The 20,198-nt window shown below is 30.5% G+C and overlaps 3 protein-coding genes across 3 annotated transcripts; all 3 read right to left on the reverse strand.

The window, feature by feature from the left end:
• Nucleotides 1-4,006: 4,006 nt before the first annotated feature.
• On the reverse strand, nt 4,007-4,519 carry LOC140179264 (uncharacterized). The gene has a single exon (XM_072217955.1). It carries the CDS (start codon nt 4,517-4,519, stop codon nt 4,007-4,009), a length of 513 nt encoding a protein of 170 aa, XP_072074056.1.
• A 2,668-nt stretch (nt 4,520-7,187) lies between these two features.
• Nucleotides 7,188-8,375, reverse strand: LOC112795735 (cytosolic sulfotransferase 12). Its single transcript, XM_025837876.3, is given in 1 exon segment — nt 7,188-8,375. A coding segment is annotated over 1 exon segment (999 nt). The 3' UTR covers nt 7,188-7,376.
• Nucleotides 8,376-11,442: 3,067 nt separating this feature from the next.
• LOC112795745 (cytosolic sulfotransferase 13) lies at nt 11,443-11,916 on the reverse strand. The gene has a single exon (XM_029295589.1). The coding sequence runs from the start codon at nt 11,914-11,916 to the stop codon at nt 11,443-11,445; it is 474 nt and encodes a 157-aa protein (XP_029151422.1).
• Between the last annotated feature and the right edge of the window lie 8,282 nt (nt 11,917-20,198).

Here is a 20,198-nt window from a genome sequence, read left to right on the forward strand (position 1 = left end):
TGTAGACGATGAGGCTGTTGCTGGGAGTGAGAGTGAGGGATCCAGTATGGGTGATAAGGCGGATTAGGACTTGGTAGTTTACTCCTTTTTGTTTTGTATGCTTTGTACATGGTGTATTGGGTTTTAGACTTGTGACTGTTTTGGCTTTGTTGAACAATTCCGAGTATTATCCTCGGTAGTGATATTTTGGTTTCCGAGTATGTAGCTCGGCTTGACAATGACTGCTTTAGTTTTATAAAATATGATATTTTCACAAAGTTATGAGAATGATATGTTGTGTTATGATAACAATTGCGTGTATGTATTGACGATGGCCACATCCATTTCTTATTTGGTCGGATTGTTAATGAGGAGAGCAGTGGCTCTAATATAAGGGTTATAGTGGAGTGATCCCTTAGGATTCGCTTGGATGACTTGATGTTTGTTTTGTTTGTTTGTATTTTTTCCGAGTAATATTCTCGATATGCGCATTTTGACTTCCAAGTATGAAGCTCGGATTATTTTGAACGTTTATTGATTGTCAAGATAAAAAATGTTTTGATTTGTAATGTAAGGTACACTGGTATGATGATTTGTGGCGTCCGGCCTCGTTAAAACCCTCTCTGAGTAAAACTCATGTATTTTTCGGAAAAAACCTTCGAAGGGGAAAAAGAGTACCAACATTCGCGTATTTGAAGCATGTGTCATGATTGGTATTCCCTTAGTGAGGAGACATTCCATGTTCCCGGAAGTTGATCTCCTTTAAGGGTTTCTAGCTTGTAAGCCCCCTTTCCGAGATTTTGAAGAACTCAGAAAGGTCCCTCCCAATTTGCTGCTAATTTGCCATGTGCCGGAGGCTTCCGGGCTTCTTCTGTTTGTCTGAGAACGAGGTCTCCGTTGTTGAAAGACCTATGAACTACTCTTTTGTTGTGTCTTTGCTCTATGTATTGTTTTCTGGCTCGCTGCCTTAAGACTGAAATATTTCTTTCTTCTTCCACAAGATCCAACTCGGCTGCCCGAGCTTGCAAATTATTCGATTGATCATAGAGCTTGGTCCTTAATGTTGGGACGCTAACCTCTACTGGGATGAGTGCTTCTGCGCCATATACCAGCTTGAAAGGAGTTTCTCCTGTGGCAGATTGAATGCTGGTATTGTAACTCCATAGGATTTCTGGAATGAGATCGGCCCACTCTCCTTTAGCCTCACCGAGCTTTTTCTTTAATCCCTGCAAGATAATTCTGTTAGCTGATTCAACTTATCTGTTAGTTTGCAGGTGCTCTACTGAGCTGAAGTGATGTTTGATATTAAAATTTGTTAGAAAGGCAGCGAGCTTATGATATGTAAACTGTCTCCCGTTATCTGAGATTATCTCTCTTGGGATACCGTATCTGCATATAATGTTTTTCCATAAAAAAGATTGCACTTTTTCTGCCGTTATATGTGCCAGTGGTTGTGCTTCTATCCACTTAGAGAAATAGTCTATTGATACTAAGAGGAACTTTACCTGACCTGGCGCTTTCGGAAAAGGTCCGAGGATATCCAATTCCCACCTATCGAAAGGCCAGCTTACCTCTATGGTGTGGAGCTCCTTGGCCGGGGTATCTGAGAGGGTGGTGTGTTTTTGACAGTTATCACATGCCTTGACTTTCGAGATGCAGTCCCTTTTTATCGTCGGCCAATAATATCCTGTTCGCAGTATCTTTACCGTCAATGCTCGGCCGCCGATGTGGTTACCGCACACCCCCTCATGTATTTCTGCCATGACATCTTCAGCTTCCTCATTGTTGATGCATTTGAGGAGTGGTTGGGAGTGTCCTCGCCTGTACAGTTTGTTTCCGACTATGGTCTAGAAGCTTGATCTTCTTCGGAAAAGTGGCAGGTTCGGCTCATCATCTGGTATATCTCCTGTGTTGTTGTAGTTGAGAAAAGGTGTTCTCCAATCTGGTACCTGCATGATGCTTAATATTGTTTCCTGCTCAAAGCTCGGCTTGTCAAGTGTTAGTTGGCACAGGGCCGGTGTGTTCTCCGCCTACCTTGTTGTGGCTAACTTGGATAACACATCGGCTTTGGTATTTTGTTCTCGGTTTACATGGATAATATCAAATTTACTGAACTTTGAGATTAGATCCTTCGTTATGAGCCAATATTTCTCTAACAAAGGATCTTTTACCTGGTATTCGCCTTTGATTTGATGTACTACAAGTGATGAGTCGCAGTAGACTGTTATCCGAGGTATCCTGAGTTGTTGGGCGAGCTTTAGCAGGGCTTCATATTCCGCTTGGTTATTGCTTGCATTGAAGCGGAATTGAAGTGATTGCTCGGCTATCACTTTCTCCCCTTCTTTTAGCAATACCCCGGCTCTGCTTCCTTCTTTGTTTGATGCTCCGTCTACATGCATCCCCCAACTGGCTGTTGTGTGTTGGGTCTCATTAGTCATCTCCGACACGAAGTTGGCGAGTATTTGTGACTTCAGAGGCTTTCTCGATTCGTATTGAATATCGAAGTCGGATAGTTCGATTGACCACTTTATTAATCGTTCGGAAAGCTCGGGTCTGGTTAGTATCTCCCTCAACGGTTAGTCTGTTCGTACTATTATTGTGTGGCTCTGGAAGTAATGTTGCAGTCTTCTTGCTGTGGTGATTAATGCTAGTGCCAGCTGTTCTATCTTCGGGTACCTTGTTTATGTTGGTTGCAGTACCCTACTGATGAAGTATACTGGGTTTTGCTTCCTCCATGTTTCTGTTACTAATACCGAGCTTATAGCATTGTTAGATACTGATAATATAAACACAACGGTTTACCTGCCTCAGGTCTATGGAGTATTGGTGGTGATGTTAATAACTGTTTGAGTTCTGTAAAAGAGCTTTCACATTCGTCTGTCCATGTGAATTTTTTGCCTTTGGAGAATGTCTGGAAAAAATGATAAGATCGGTTTGCCACGGCGGGTAGGAAACGTGATAGGGCGGCTATTCTCCCTGCTAGTTGCTGGACTTCTTTTACTGTCTTTGGGCTTGTCATGTTTAGCACTGCATTGCATTTCTCTGGGTTGGCTTCGATACCTCGCGATGTTAGCATGAACTCAAGGAACTTCCCTCCTTGGACTCCAAAAGCGCATTTGTCCAGATTGAGTCTCATGTTATATGCTCGGAGTTGTTTGAAAATTTCTACCAAGTCATCACAGTGTGACCCTTGCATAGGTGTTTTTGCTACCATATCATCTACATAGACCTCTATATTGCGGCCTATCTGCTGTTGGAATACTTTGTCCATTAGCCTTTGATATGTTGCACCTGCATTCTTTAAGCCAAAAGGCATTACCTTGTAAAAAAAGTTTCCATCTTCTGTTATAAAAGCTGTTTTGCTTTGGTCCTCTGGGTGCATCAGAATCTGGTTATAACCAGAGTATGCATCCATAAAACTTAAGGCTTTGAAACCAGAAGCGTTATTAACTAATCTATCAATGCAAGGTAATGGATATGCATCTTTAGGGCAAGCTTTGTTTAAGTCTATAAAGTTGACGCACATGCGCCATTTACCTGAATTCTTTCTTACCATTACCACGTTGGACAACCATGTGGTGAAACGAATTTCTCTGATGAAACATGTGTTGAAGAGCTTCTTGGTTTCTTCGAGTGCTGCTTGTTTTTTCTCCTCTCCGAGGTTCCTTTTTTTCTGTGCCACTGGTCAGAATGTTTTGTTGATTGCTAGCTTGTGGCAGATGACCTCTGGACTTATTCCGAGTATGTCATCTTGTGTCCATGTGAATAGGTCGGCGTTCTGGCGTAGCATGTGTATGAGTCTTACTCGGCCTTCCCCTTTTAATGCTTTTCCAATGTATGTGTATTGTTTGTCATCTGCCGTTAGTGTTATTTGTTGAAGGTTGTCCATTGGCCGAGGTCTTTCGCCGAGGTCTTCTCTCGGGTCGAGGTCAGCTAGTGTCGCTGTGTCGGCAGAATTGTGGATTGCTTGAACCTGGGGCCGAGCTTCTTGTTTTGTTTGGACTTGCTTTAGTCTAGCATTGTAGCACTACCGATCTTCTTGGTGGTCAGCGTATACTGTTGCTATTCTGTTTTCCTGCACTGGAAACTTAACGCACAGGTGTAATGTGGACACTACCGCTTTGAATATATTCAAGGCGGGTCTCCTAATTATAATATTATCAGGGCTATAACAGTCTACTATTAGGTATTGAATATTGATGGATTTCGACATAGGGATTTCTTCCATTGTGGTCGTCAGCCATATGTGCCCCATGATGGGGACCCTTTTTCTGGAGAACCCGATTAGCTCTCCCGAGGAGGGTTGTATTAGTTTTTCTGATAGCTTCATCTTTGTAAATATAGAATAAAATAAAACATCAGCACTACTACCTGGGTCCAGCAGTGTTTTCCTTACCAACAGTTCTCCAACCTGGATGGAAATCACCACTGGGTCGTCAAGGTTAGGGCTTGCCGATCTAAAGTCTGATTGACTGAAGGATATTGTGACATCTGGGTCATCCTCCTTCTTTGGCTGCAGAGTTCCCTCGATTGCCAGCATCGCCCTATAACTTCATTTTCTGGCCGAGCTTGTTTTACCCCCGCATGCGAATCCTCCCGATATGTGGCTATCAATTCCTCTTGGTGGATCAGGAGTTGTCCGCTCTTTTTTGTTATTGTTCGCCACTGCTTGTTTGTTCTCCTCCCTGTCCAAGTTTCCTCTTCTGGCCTTCCGGCTCTCAACATATTTGTCCAAAAGCCCTTGGCACGCCAGCCTTTCTAGGAGGTCCTTTGCAACAATGCAGTCGTCCGTAATGTGGCCGAACTTCTGGTGGAAGGCACAATACTTTGTCCTATCCACAAACCTTTGATCCTGGTAGTTTCCTGTTCGAGCTGGTGGCTTTATGATTTTGGCGTTGAGAATTTCTCTGATGATGTTTTCTCTCTTGGTATTGAATCGGGTATATGTGTTGTATTTCGATGTGAGTTTGGAAGGCTTCTTAGTATTTCTGTTGTCTAGTGATCTGAAAGCTCTTTCTTCATCTCTCCGATGTGGTTGTTTGTCTGTTTTTGGGCCTCGCGGAGTTCTTCGATCTCCATTTGACCTGCCGCCCTTTCCTGGAACTCTTCTAGCGTCTTTGGCTTTGTTATAGCAATGGTCTACCAGAATTTGCCGGGCCTGTGGCCAGCCTTGAGGGCATGCAGGTGGACGGCCAGGTCCAGGTCCTGGATCTCCATAGTGGCATCCGCGAACCTGGTCATGTAGTCCTTGAAGCTCTCGTGCTGACCTTGTTTGATGGTGCCAAGATAATCTGATCCATGTACGTATATCCTCGACGCGGCAAAGTAATCAATGAATGACCTGGCTAGGTCTTCAAAGGAGGAAATTGAACCTGCAGAAAGTTTAGAAAACCAGATCAATGCAGCACTATCGAGGTAAATGGGGAATTCCCGGCATAGGACGGGCTCATTGTTAGGACCATTGAAGAACATCATTGATTGGAACTTCTTCACGTGGGCTCGGAGATCTCCGAACCCCTTATATGGTTCTAGTGCGGTGGGTAGCGTAAAGTTCTTTGGCATTTGGTAATTTGTGATCTCCTCGGAGAAGGGGTTGTCCAGGGTAAGCTTCTCCTTCGGCGGGATGATGTTTAAAGGATCTGTGGTGCCTTGGGCCGAGCCTTTGGAGCTTTCTCCATTGTTCTGCGTTGATAGCTCGGATATTCTTCGTACTTCTGCCTGAAGCTCGGCGATTCGGGCTAGGAGGTCATCCTATGAGAGTTGTGGACTTTCCTTGTCAGCCATGTTCGAGGATTGGGAATCCTGCAAAACAGAGTAAAGGACTAAACGAAGGAAAAAGTGGGGTTAGATGTATTCGGCCCCACAGTGGACGCCAAATGATTCGTCTTATTACTGGGGTGGCTGAGCTTGAGCACTTCCGAGCAAGTTGACAACAGAGTGGAAGAGCTGTTCGTCGGCTAGGACCAAACACCGCGGTGGGAATACCTACAAAAGATACTCCGACGCTCAAGTTAGTGATAGTGAGTGAGAGAGTAGTTAAATGAATATGAAAACTGAGAATAGAACCTGACTTAGCCGAAGATATTAGCTCGGCTTTATAGGAGTTGTTTGACCGTTTACTGTGGATAGGTCCTAGCTTATAGGTTAGGTTTGATATTCTATTTTGGTGATTAGATTTGCTGAGTACGTCTCTTATTTTCAAATGGGTGAGGCCGTTCTTGCCTACTTTCGTGCTGAATTTATCGGGCAGCTGATGCGGGACCGAGCTTATTTGCTCACGTGCCAAACTTTTCGGGTAACCGAAGATAAGGGTGACGTATCACTTCTTAATAGTTTTTTTTTGAATTTCTATTTTGCTCTTCTCCTGAATTTACAAGTTAGCTCAAATTTACGAGTTAATTTGTTAAATTTAATGGATATAAATTATGTAAAATTATGATATATAAAAATAATTATCAAACATGTGTCCTTAGTCAGATCCATATAATCTATAATAACTATATATAAATATAAAAATAACTAAAAATTTTATATCAAAACATTAATATAAATATATTGCATTCTTTTATCATAAAAGATCTAGTTAGGATCGGTCATGATCTGATTTATCAACCATTTGATCTAAAATAAAATAATAAAGAATTATAATTTAGCTATGACAGAAATAAAAAATATTTTACTCTTAATTATAGGATAAAATATTATTTTAATTTTTAATATTTGAGACAAATTAAATTTCTAACATTTTAAACATTCTATTTTAATCTTGTCTACCATTAAATTTGACACAAATAATTAATTAAGTAAGTAAGGTAAATATTAACAATATTATTAGTTACGAATATTTTTTTATTTCTGTATATTAAAAAAACATAACCAAAATATTATTGTAATACTTTCTCTTCTTGTTTTTCTTTCTGCACAAAACCTTAAACTATGACAATCAACTATCAATACTTCAAAATCAAAGAAAAATAATTTACATTAGTGATCGTTGGTGGCTCAATTTCACTTGCATACTGAAATTAAACGTTATTACTTCATTAATATACTAATTATTTGTGTCAAATTTAATAATAAGATAATGTTAAATATATTTAAAATTTGTTGGGATTAAAATAGAACGTTTAAAAGTTAGATCCAAATTACTAACAGAAAACTAGTAAAAATAAAATAAATTCACTTACATTATCGTTGTCATAATATCATTTTAGATTAAAAAAATATAATTCACTTTATTTCTTAAATCACATTTTAATTCAAATCACCTAGGATAAAATCAACATAACAGAGATTCACTTATTCCAATGAAGAACCAAAATTAGACACACAATTAAGAACACTCAATATATATTAAGTGTTCTTAAATATACAATTAAAAACACTTAATATTATATCTAGAATCTAAATCCATAATGTCCTAGCTTCTTTTCGGTAATAATATCAAGTTGTTCAATCATTTCAGCAGTGAGATAATTATTTGAATCTCCAACTTCGCCAAGTCGAAAAAAAGCTCTATGTTCTTCACCACTTGACAACTTTCCTTTCTTATTCACTTCCAAGTTGCTCAAGATCTTGAAACTACACAGCTTCAAAATATCATCAATGACACCTTCATCTTCCTCCTCTTTTGAAAAGGGGCACCCAACAAACCTAGCAAGCTCTTTCAACACAAAGCTAGGGTTCTTCTTCATCTCTTCATATCTCATCAACATGATCTTCTTTGGTTGATCCAAGCTTTCCTTCCAATACCCTAAAACATGCTCCCAAAAGGGTCCACATATGCTCACCCCATTACAAAACTTCTTGAATGAATCTTCAAGTGAGTTGGTGCTTGTACCATCCAGTTTAAGCTTGTTTGTGAAATGCCACAACGAAATAAAAGTGTCTTTAGGGTTTCTACAGAGATACAGTATCTTACAATTCGAGTCGATCACTGATTTTGGTAGTGAGACATATGGAAGGTGTGTGGAGAAAAGCCTTGGTGAAGGGATTGAATTTAGATCAGGTACTAAATCCTTATCATTGTATAAATCAAGCTCTAAAAAGGGTACAAGAAAATGAGGGTTTTTAGTGAGCAAAGGGTGATTTTCAAACATTTTAGGGTATTTGTGGCGGTTAAGCAATGCAAATGTCAATGCCTTAAGCCATGTGGTACCTGATTTTGGAGTTGTAACAATGAGAATATCTGAGTTAAGGGAATTATTGAAGTGCTTTTGGCAAGACAATACTCCTTGCAACTGCCTTGTGAAGTACCAAAATCCTTGGTATTGGTGTAAGTGGTTTGCAAGCCAACCTTTTTCAATTGGCAAGGTTGCTATCAAATCCTTGCATTCTTGGGATACTTCACTCTATTGTAAGTATTTTGGAATTGCATTATTGGGTTGGGATGACATGGTTTGAAAAAAGGGTTGGTTTGGTTTGACTCACTAGCTCTCATGCATGTATATATAAGAGCAGAGAAATAAATCTAACCAATATAATAATGTATAGTGTGTGAAAGCTAGAAGCAACAGAGCAATGAGCATGTGAGCCAACAGTAAAAACGAGATTTAATTTTAGAATGACATACATGTGTATAAGTGCAAGTTAAGTCCCACAGTGCTATTTGAGATTCCCGTGCACTAAATTTTTTTTTTAAATTTTAATGGTAATAATTATGTCTCTAAAATTAGTAAAAGTGTATCATAAAGTTCTGATTTATTTTTCGTTGACAGTGTGTTGATGTAGTTTAATAACGTGGACTATTAATGATATGTGTCAATTTATGATTTAATCACATATAATAATATAATAACGGGTCGAAAAGTGATTTATGGCATACTGACTTAATGTAGATGAATACGTTATGTGTCACAATACTAGTTGACTATATTTTTTATCAAAAATTTATTTTAGTTATTAAAATTGAATCTCGTGTACTGAATTAATTATTTTAATATTTTTTTTCTTTTTATGTATCTTCTCTTTTTTTTTTCAATTGTTTTTACTGTATTAATAAACTATTGAACTAAATTGATTGTACTTAATTATCAAAATAATTTAGTCGCGCGTAGTATCACGTTCTTTTTATATTATAGTAGACATTCTTATTTTATTTGTTAATTTAGTTTTAATAATCTCAATTTCTTATGTTTTTGTTTTGGGTTCTACTGTGTTCTTTTGTTAGTTTGGGCTAGTGGGTCAAGTTGTGTTTTCTATTTATCATTTATTTCATTTTTATTTTAGGCTTATGTTTTTTTTTTAAGTAGTTTTTTTATTAGACTCAATGCTCGTTTCCTGACCAAAACAAAAAGACTCAATGCATCTTTTGTTATCCTTTTAGTCTTTTACAAATTAATAGTTCTATTCAATTTTAATTGTCAACTTAAGTAAACAAATTCGTTAAGGGGAAGTATGAGGAGCCAATGAAATATTTATACAATATGTACAATGGAGGTTTATGGAGTATTAGAGATATAATTATTAGTGTTACATTTTTCCATCAGCTGAATCTTTTGGGATGAGTGGTATCATGACATGGTATTAAAGCGCTAGATCTGAAAGGTCAAGAGTTCGATCCTTGGTGAACCCAAAAATTAAACTAATTTTCGAGAAGATGTTTATTATCCCTTGTACTCGGATGGTTATTCTAAATAGTATAGGGGATGTTCATTTCATAACTTAATAGCCATTGTACACATTGTACAAATACTCCATTGTCTCCCTAGCGGGATCCATTCGTTAATTCAACATTTAGAACCCTGTGACTGCAAGTGTTATTGAGGAGAATAATGCGTCCAAAAACACCTTGTTGCTATTTAATTAATCCCCAATATTGTTGTTGTTGCTATTTTTTTTTTAGTTAAGAACTTAATTATAGGTATGAATTCATTGCACTTTAACTTCTTTGTAGGTTTACATATGAAAATATAGTGGCAAACTGAATGTTATGAGTATTATTATATAACAAATTTGAAGCCATTTCTTTTAATTTGGTTGGTGGTTGATGATTAGATAAATTTGAATATCTAAATGTTAGATATATTTATTTAAAAAAATATAAAATCCAAACTACTATTATTAAAATAAATGTTTTAATTAAAATATTATTACAAAAAATAACATAGCTAATATTTTCTATTTAAATTTATATAATTATTTTATTTCATTCCAATAAGTAAATATATTTGTACCTTTTTAATATAAATATCATGTTATATAAAATAATTTTTTATTCATAATAATAATTGTAATTTTATAGCAAAGTACTTATATTGTCATATCCTAATAACTTAATTCTTTTTTATTATAATATAAAATGCTTCTATAAATTTATATTAAAAAAAATTATATTTTTGTTTCTACTTTTTCTTCTTCATATAAGGAATTAAGGAAGTATGTTTTTTGATCTCACAAATAAACGACATCGAGAAAATCGTTTTAGGTACGACCCAATCAATTAAGGTCAGGAACACATTGGGAACGCAAAAAGAAGCAGATTTAGATAATGAGTAGTGACACTATAAAATTATTTATCTGGATCCACATTAATATTAAGAAAAAAATATAGATAAATAATAGTATTATTGAACAATATAAACAATGAACTTAAAAAACTTATTCATGGAATTCAATTTCGCAATTTAATTAGTAGAAACACTTCTTTTACTCTTTAGCAATATCTTGTGATTCGATTCATTGAATAGAATTATATCATACAAGAAAGAACCTCTATGGTATATATAGAGATGATACTGAAGTTATTGATACCATAATCTTTTTTCCATAATAATGTCTCAAAATAATGTCTCATAACTTTGGCCGGGCATAGCATCATTCCACAATAATATATAGTAACGCTTCCTACTAATAATAAAAATAAACATTAGAAAAGAAAATTATTATTTATATGTCATAACATTATTATTACAATAATCATCTAAAATTGAATCCCATGTTCAGTCAATTTATTTGCAATAATATTGTTCAATTTTTCAACCATCTCTGTTGTGAGATAGTTTTTCCAATCTCCAACTTGGCCACGACGAAAAAAAATATTGTTTTCTACTCCAAAAGATGTCTTTCCATTGGTGTTCACTTCCAAATTGCTCAAATTATCAAAACTACAAAGCTTTAAGATATCATCCATCACTCCAACAGCTTCTTCTTCTCTAGAAAAAGGAAACCCTAAAAATTCAGCTAGTTCTTTCAAAACAAGCAATGGATTCATTTTGATCTCTTCATACTTTAGAAACATTATCTTCTTATTATTTGAACTTTTCATACCTTCATTCCAATACCCTAACATGTGATCCCAAAAGGGTCCACCAGGACTCACTCCCTTGCAAAACATCTCAAAAGCATCTTCAAGTGAGAAGTTGTCTGTGATTCCTTTTCGCAATTTGTTTGTAAAATGCCAACGTGAAATTAAAATGTCTTTAGGATCTCTACAAAGGTATACTATCTTACAAGACGATTCTTTTACTGAATTCGGTAACGAGACATAGGGAAAATGAGTATGATCCTTGGAGAAGAAGAGAATAACGATGATGACCGCGACAACGAGTTGAAATTAGGAAGAAACTCATTGCTGGAATTTAGGTCAAACTCCAAAAAGGGTACAAGAGCATGAGGGTTATTATTGATCAAAGGGTGATTTTGGAAATTCGGATACTTACTTCTATTTACTATGGAAAATGCTAATGCCTTAAGCCAAGTGGTGCCTGATTTTGGAATTGAAACAAGGAAGATATCATTGTCATTTGCATGAAAGTGCTTTTGAAGAGTTACTAGGGCTTGAAGGATAAAAGGGTTGTACCAAAAGCCTTGGTATTGGTAAAGGTGTTTTTCTGCCCAACCATTTTCCATTGGCAGGTTTGATACCAAATCCCTAAGTTCTTGGGGTAACTCATCTTGAACAAATTTTTGCAAAAGGGAGGGTTGATCTTCTGCCATGCTGCCTAAAATTTCTTTTGGGAAAGAAAAGCTTAATTTGATTATAGAGCTTGTGGATTTGATTGTTGGTCCAACTACATACTTGATGGGTATTTATAGATGTATTTATCATTTTATAACTTTTTTTTTAAATTAGAGTTAGGGAGATTCAAAGCCGTGGATTAATTGCCCAAATTTACGAGAATTATAATATTTTTTTATTTTTTATTAAATTCATTAAAAAAATAGTAAATACATTATGTTTTCAATGAATATAAAAAAATAAAAACCCAATAATTGTCTCCAAATAAATATACAAACTAAGGAAAACAAAGTTTCTGTTTTTCATTTACTAATGTTAGAAACTGATGTGAATACACAAAATTATTATTACATAACACAAATTTTAATTAATATAATTAATAACACATTTCTTTTAGTTGACCTTTAAAATAAACCTTTCTTAAAACCCTATGTGTTTTATATGATCGTTTGTGTTCTAAATAATAATAAGCCAATTATTGAATGTTATGGTCCCATTTTGTTTCCTTTCGCCAGTGTTGCCACCACAAAGATGGAACACTCAACTAAATTTAGCGATGCTTGAAAAAGAAAAAAGAAATTGTCGGCAGAACTTGCCAAGAAAGAGAAAAATATAATAAAATAATATTAAAAATTGGACATACATCATTATTTTATAGGGTACACTTAAAATTTGATCTCTTTCTATTCCGATAAAAATCTGTCTAATATAGAGTCAGGTAATTATCTGCTTTAATAAGACAGGTGTGAATTGGATATCCATAAATACAAATTGCGTTATTATTCCTAAAGTTTAAGATTTTTTTTAGCTATAAAATGCCACATTAAAGTAAATGTATCTTTGAGATCCCTACATGCACATATAGATACATTACATCTATCATTTGACTCTTTTATTGACTTTAACAATTTCGATAATAAATTAAATTGGATTGCTCTATCTAATAGTTAATTTATTAGTCTATTTAAATTTAGGAAGTTTAAATTATGTTTTGTATATATAATAACTCATTAACTAACGATAAATTTTTAAATAGAGCTTAATATCGTAGTAAATTAATCTTTGTCTTATTGAATTAAAAAATACCATAAAAAACCAACAATGACAAAGGTTAATTAGTCTATGTAGAGAGGATATGCATATAAAGAAAAATGAAATAAATATTAAGAGTATGTAAGTGATGATTGAAATATGAAAGAAAGTGGTGGGTTAATATGTTTATATGAAGATTTTTTATGGTGTCTAAATTTCATATGTAGAATTTAAAAATAAAAGAATAAGTTTTTTTTTATTTCTACTTTTAAATAATTTAAATAAAAAAATTTATAGACAAAAAATTTTCCTTATATAAAATCAGAAAAGTAAAAATAAATGTATATTTGTGAAAATTAAAAGTGAATTGAATAAGACATCATGTGTTATGTTATCTATATAAATAAAATAAAGTTATATTTTAAAAAAATTAAAAAAACTTTAGCATTTAATTTATTTTAATTTTGTTTTTAACATTTCAAATATTATTTAATTATATACTTTATTTAATATTTGAGAATTTGTCATTTATTATTATTTTTATTATATTATATAATTAAGAAATACTAAACTTATTTTATTTTAGGTGAATACTATTCAACCTCCTCTAAAATAATATGTAAGTTATCCTTCACGATGTATCAAATTTTAATTGGTTATTATCTTAACCATAATTGGATTATTTTGTAATTTATTATTTGAGATGGGTAATGGTATAATTTCTTAAAATATCAAAATCTCACTTCTATAGATTGAAATATTTTTCCACTCCTCAATTCTTTCTTTATCGCGTAGCTTCGTTCCTTCCAAACATCGCAGTCGTCGTCGTTATCTACTGCCCTCTCACAGTAATCTCTCTTTCTTCAGTGCATCATTTCTTAACTACGTCGTTGAATTTCCGTCCTTCCTAATGCTGATGTCATCTCACTCGATCCCTCTTTCTGCTGCTGTGGATCACTACTTACTAATATAATTAATGGTTAGTTTGATTATTAAAATTTTTATTAAAAAAATATATCTTTATTTAATTACATAATAAAATATATGTTTATATGTAAAATATAATAGAATATAATAAAGTAAATCTATTTAGAGTACTTAAAATATAATTAAAATTATAAACATATAAATATAATAGTAAAATTTGTACTTTAAACAAGTAAACATATGCTTTATCATATATAAATTATTTAAAAAAATTGAATAAATTGTTAAAATTAATAACACAAATTTAAAATAATAAAATCTAACATTTTTACCGTATTTTTTATAATATTTTATTCTTTTAATTTTTAATTTATTCATATTTTATTATTTAATTAATATTTAAAAAATTATTTTTATGAGAAATTATTTTTTGTATTATCTTAAAAAAAGAGACCAATATAACATTTTAAAAAATAACGTAAAAATAATATTTTAAATAAAAAATATTTAATTTTAAAATTTTTAAATACAAAAATAAATTATATAAATATTTAAGAGATAAATATAAAATACATGCCTAAAATAAATAAAACATATAAATAGAAGTAATCTTGAGAAATAGAAAATTATTTTTGTCTGTTTTATTTATTTTAGGCATGTATTTTATATTTATCTCTTAAATATTTATACAATTTATTTTTGCATTTAAAAATTTTAATATTAACTATTTTTTATTTAAAATATCATTTTTATGTTATTTTTTAAATTGTTACATTGATCTCTTCTTTAAGATAATACAAAAAAATTATAAAAATAATTTATTTAATTATTAAGTAAATAATAAAGTACTAATAAATTAAAATTTAAAAGAATAAAAATACTATAAAAAATACTTGTAAGAAAGTTAAATTTTATCATTTTAAATTTGTGTTATTAATTTTAATTATTTATTCATTTTTTTAAATAATTTATGTATGATAAAAGATGTTTACTTATTTAAAATACAAATTTTATTATTATATTTATATATTCCTGATTTTAATTATATTTTTAAGTACTTTGAATAGATTTATTATATTATATATTATATATATTTTATATACGAAGTATATGTTCTATAACTAAATAAAGATATATTTTTTAATAAAAAATTTTAATAACCAAACTAACAATTAATTATGTTGATAAGGAGTGATCCATTGTAAAAAGAGAGATCGAGTGAGAGGACAGGAAATAGCAGAAATGATGAGACGATGTTGGCTCTTCTCGTCACAACGACGATGGCGAAGCTACGCCATGAAGAAAGAATGGAGGAGTAAAAAGGTAACATAAGTGGGAGTTTGATATTTTAAGAAATTATATCATTACCCATCTCAAATGATAAATTACAAAATAATCTAATTATGGTTAAGATGATAACCAATTAAAATTTGACACGTCATAAATGGTAACTTACATGTTATTTTAGAAAGGCCTTGTATTCCTCTCTTGGATTTGAAATTGTGTTACCAGGAAGACTATTAATGGTCCTCTTATCAATTTCATTAACTTTTGTGGCTAATTGACCCATCCGAATCTCCAAGTTTTAAATTGTATTTGTAGACCTCTCATGTATTTGCTTGCTCAGTTGGCCCATTTGTACCTCCAAATTTCTAATGGAGGCTCTGGTTTTCTGTATAAAACTCCTCCTCATCTCCCAATTAGAATCTTGTTGGAATTGAGAGTTTGCCTGCTGAGATGGTTGTTGTTGATGAGACTGAAATTAGCGGTTATTATGATTGTTCTGTTGAAAACCGCCGTGAGAATTATTGTTGAAATTCTAAGATCTATAAGGTTGTTCCATCCACCCAAGATTGTATGTCTTAGAGTATGGATTATTATTGGAATTTTTAGTGAGTTTAATTTTGATGTATTGACAGTGTAAAATGTATTTTACACAGTTGTGTAATTATATTTCGTCTTTTGGATGACAATTCACACTGTCTATAAAAAATAATTATTTTTTTACGTAGTGTTACGTCATTAGATGTAAATATAAAATTATTTTATACTAACACCATATTAAAATTAATTTATTTTTAATTTCCCTTTATAACAAAAAACAAAATTTCTTATTACAATTTTCATTTTTTAAAAAAATTAACTCTCCCAAAATATATATTCTCTCTTGCTACACCATAAAAATGGCAGTATTACAAATGCTATTTTGACATCAATATTTTTTAAACAATTAAATATAATTTTTTTTGTTTTATTAATTAAAAAAATTTAAATATATAAATAATTAATAACAAACTATTTTTATAAGATGTCAAGAATATGTGGTGTTTGAATAATATTTTTTTATAAATATCTATATGTACCCAGAATAATATTGACATATATATTAATATAATATTTAAATTAAATATATATAAATATTACCATTAATTTAAATGTGTATAAATACATAAAGTTATATGTTTTTTTGTCGGTTAAAATATGTAAATATATCTAAGTCATCAAAAAAGAAAAAAAGGTATATATTAAAATAAATAAATATTAATAAATTTTTGTGTGTAAAGTTAATATTTTTGGAGAGAGAGAGTGTACATTCAAAAAGTCCAAAAATAAAAAAATCATACAAGGTCTAATATTATCTTTAATAATTAATTAACATAAATATAATTAACCTATTTAATCAATACATTATTTATATGTTACATAAGACAAAATATACTATATTTTATTTATAACATATTAAATTTTGTCTTTTGATTTACTCTCTTTTTAAATACTTGTCACACTACCTTTTTAATAACACAAACATACACATATAAAAAAATTTTTCTTTCTACATCATAAAACTCACCTTAAAATAAACCTTTCTTAAAACCCCATGTGTTTTATATGATCGTCTGTGTTGTAAATAATAAGCCAATTATTGGATGTTATGGTCCCATTTTGTTTCTTTTCGTAATAACAGTGTCTAGTTGCTCAATCACTTCAACAACTGTACAAAGTTTTTCTATCGCCAGTGTTGGCACCACAAAGATGGGAACACTCAACTAAATTTAGCGATGTTTCAAAAAAAAAAAAAAAAAACAAATTATCGGCAGAACCCGTCAAGAAAGAGAAAAATATAATAAAATAATATTAAAAATTGGATATACATCATTATTTTCTATATATATAGAATACACTTAAATTCTGATCTCTTTCTATTCCGATAAAAATCTAGCTAATATAGAGTCAGGTAATTATCTGTTTTAATAAGTTTAATTATTCTCTCGATTCTTATAATTTTATTGAATTTTTAATCAAGTTTTTATATTTTTTTAATTAAATTTTATAATTAAATTTATATCGTGACAAAAATATTAAAATTAATAAAATATTTTATTAAATTATACAGAATATTCAGTCAAATATTAAGTATATTCGTTTTGTTTAACAGAATATTCTGTTAATTCTAACATTTTTATCACGATAGAAATTTAATTATAAAATTTATATAAAAATTTAATTAAAAAATATAAAAATTTAATTAAAAATTTAATAAAATTATAAAGAGTGATAGAATAATTAAATCCCTTTAATAAGGTAAGTGTGGATTGGATATCCATAAATACAAATTGCGTTGTTATTCCTAAAGTTAAGATTTTTTTAGCTATAAAATGCCACATTGAAGTAAATGTATCTTTGAGATCCCTACATGCACATATAGATAAACTACATCTTACCATTTGACTCTTTTATTTACTTTAACAATGAGGATAATAAATTAAATTAAGTTGGCCTAGTGGTTAATTTATCAGTCTGTTTAAATTAATGTTGGGATTCAAATTTTGTCTTATAAATACAATAATTTATTGGCCAATAATAAACTCTTAAATAAAATTTAGTATCACAATAAATTAGTCTTTAATTTACTAAACTGAAGAAAATACAGTTGAAAACTAACAATGAGGATAGTAGCCTTTGTAACCATAGAGCAAGGTTATTAATTAGTCTATGTAGAGAGGATATGCATAAAAAGTAAAAGATAATTGCCGTTGTTTATGAATGTGTTAAGATATATATGAAATAAATATTAAGATGAGTATGTATGTGATGATTGAAAAATGAAAGAAAGCGGTGGGTTAATATGTTTATATGAAGATTTTTTTTATGGTATCTAAATGTTATATGTAGAATTTAAAAATAAAAGAGTGGGGTTTTTTTAATTTTTACTTTTAAATAATTTAAGTAAAAAAATTATAGACGTAAAAAAATTTCCCTTATATAAAATCAGAAAAGTAAAATTAAATGTATATTTGTGAAAATTAAAAGTGAATTGAATAAGACATCATGTGTATTTATATAAATAAGATAAAGTATATTTTTTAAAATAAAAAAATTTAGTATTTAATTTATTTTAATTTTGTTTTTAACATTTTAAATATCATTTAATTATATACTTTATTTAATATTTGAGAATTTGACGTTTATTATTTTTATTATATTATATAATTAAAAAATACTAAATTTATTTTATCTTATTAATTGTACAAAAATTACTGTAGTTTTTATTGATCCAATAATTCTGTGGACCTTCGTGGAGCTATATTTCCTTGTGTGAATGAAATTAAATTAAAATGGAAAAGAACGTCTCCACGTCGTTAAAAATGAAGATGAAAACAAATTTCAGGATATGAAGTAGGAAATGATATTAGAGCCTTATATTTCCATCATTAGTAAAAGAAACAATCATACTCTATTCTTAGGAATATTAAAAGAAATTCCTAATAATTTGTACTATTAAAACAAACACCTTGTTTTTTTTATAATAAATAAACTTAATATTCTAAGAAATATAATTTCATAACTTTTTTAACATTAAATGCTCATTTAATATTCAATTACAAGTGGCTAGCTAGCATTTAACATTAGAATTGAAGTTAGTTAAAATTCTTTAGATTATTGTTGTATAGCTAACTCATCAAATAGTGTTATTTTGTGTTGGATATTTTATGCTCTTTTGATTAGAGTTTTTTTTTATGAAATTGAACGTTTAATTTATTTTCATGGATGGGATTATTTTTTATGTTTCTTTATATTAGCTATGTTTGAATATTTGTAGCAGAGATTTTAGAATTTTTTTATAGTTTAATGGATATTTTGTCTAAAAATATTAGATTTTCTTATAGTTTAATGGTATAATTTTCTTCCTTTTTATCTCTTGTTTTTTTTCTCACAGATGCCTTGTTAATGAAATTGGTTGTGTATTTTAATGCTCAGTGCTTATTTATGAAAAAAAAAAACTCCATAGTATTTTTTGAATGATGGAAAATCAATAAAAAAAATACAGCCATGAGTTTAATGTAGCTATCACTGATTAAGAAATCTCTGCTAATGGACACTGATTTTAAGTGTTGAATAGTTGTTTTCTTTTTTGTGGTCACATTTTGTGCATCCTCAACAAATAAGGGGTAGTAAAGTAGGTTGGTCTCCCGTCACGCTTAGGTCCACGTCATAAATAGAGTGGGTCGATCCGTCTCGCTTAGATCTGTGCTATAAATGGGGTGAGTCAGCTATAAAAAAACAATTATGTTTAATAGATAAAATAAAAATTAAGACATTATATTTAAAAATATTAAATTATTAATAAAAAAAGACACTAAAAATACTAATAAGAGACTTAATTTATTTTTATTTTTTTATTATTATTTTCATTAATCTTTTATAATTATATTTTCTATTATTATATTTTTTTCTTAAACCTTTTGCTTTAAAAAAAAGATTAAATTAAAATTTTATAATTTATTTTAATTTATCACCAAACAAAATATATAAATTAAATATTTTTATATATCTATCTTTTATGTTTTATTTTTCGTATATTGTTATGTTATGCTCTCAAAATCACACAGAGCCATACATATTTAATGTGAACCATGAATCATGATAACTCATTTAATTTAATTTATTATTATCGATTGAGATATAAAACTATATGACTTTGATATATGGAAGCATTATCGGTGATGGGTTGGTTGACGAAATTTACGAGGATTATAATAGTTTTTTTTTATTTTTAAAAATTAAACGTATTTTTATTTTTTATTAAATTCATTAAAAAATAATTTGTTTGAACAATAAGAACCATGATGCCTTTTGTTATTGTCTAAATACATTATGTTTTCAATGAATATAAAAAAAATAAAAACATAATAATTGTCTCCAAATAAATGTACAAACTAAGGAAAACAAAGTTTCTGTTTTTTATTTTATTAATGTTAGAAACTGATGTAAATACACAAAATTATTATTATATGAGAAC

This window comes from Arachis hypogaea, chromosome 1 (genome assembly GCF_003086295.3).
Source record: "Arachis hypogaea cultivar Tifrunner chromosome 1, arahy.Tifrunner.gnm2.J5K5, whole genome shotgun sequence".
Lineage (NCBI taxonomy): Eukaryota > Viridiplantae > Streptophyta > Magnoliopsida > Fabales > Fabaceae > Arachis > Arachis hypogaea.

Excerpts from the sequence above, each read along its gene's own strand:
- LOC112795745 (XM_029295589.1), bottom strand. The coding sequence starts at position 11,916 with ATGGCAGAAGATCAACCCTCCCTTTTGCAAAAATTTGTTCAAGATGAG.
- LOC140179264 (XM_072217955.1), bottom strand. The coding sequence starts at position 4,519 with ATGCTGGCAATCGAGGGAACTCTGCAGCCAAAGAAGGAGGATGACCCA.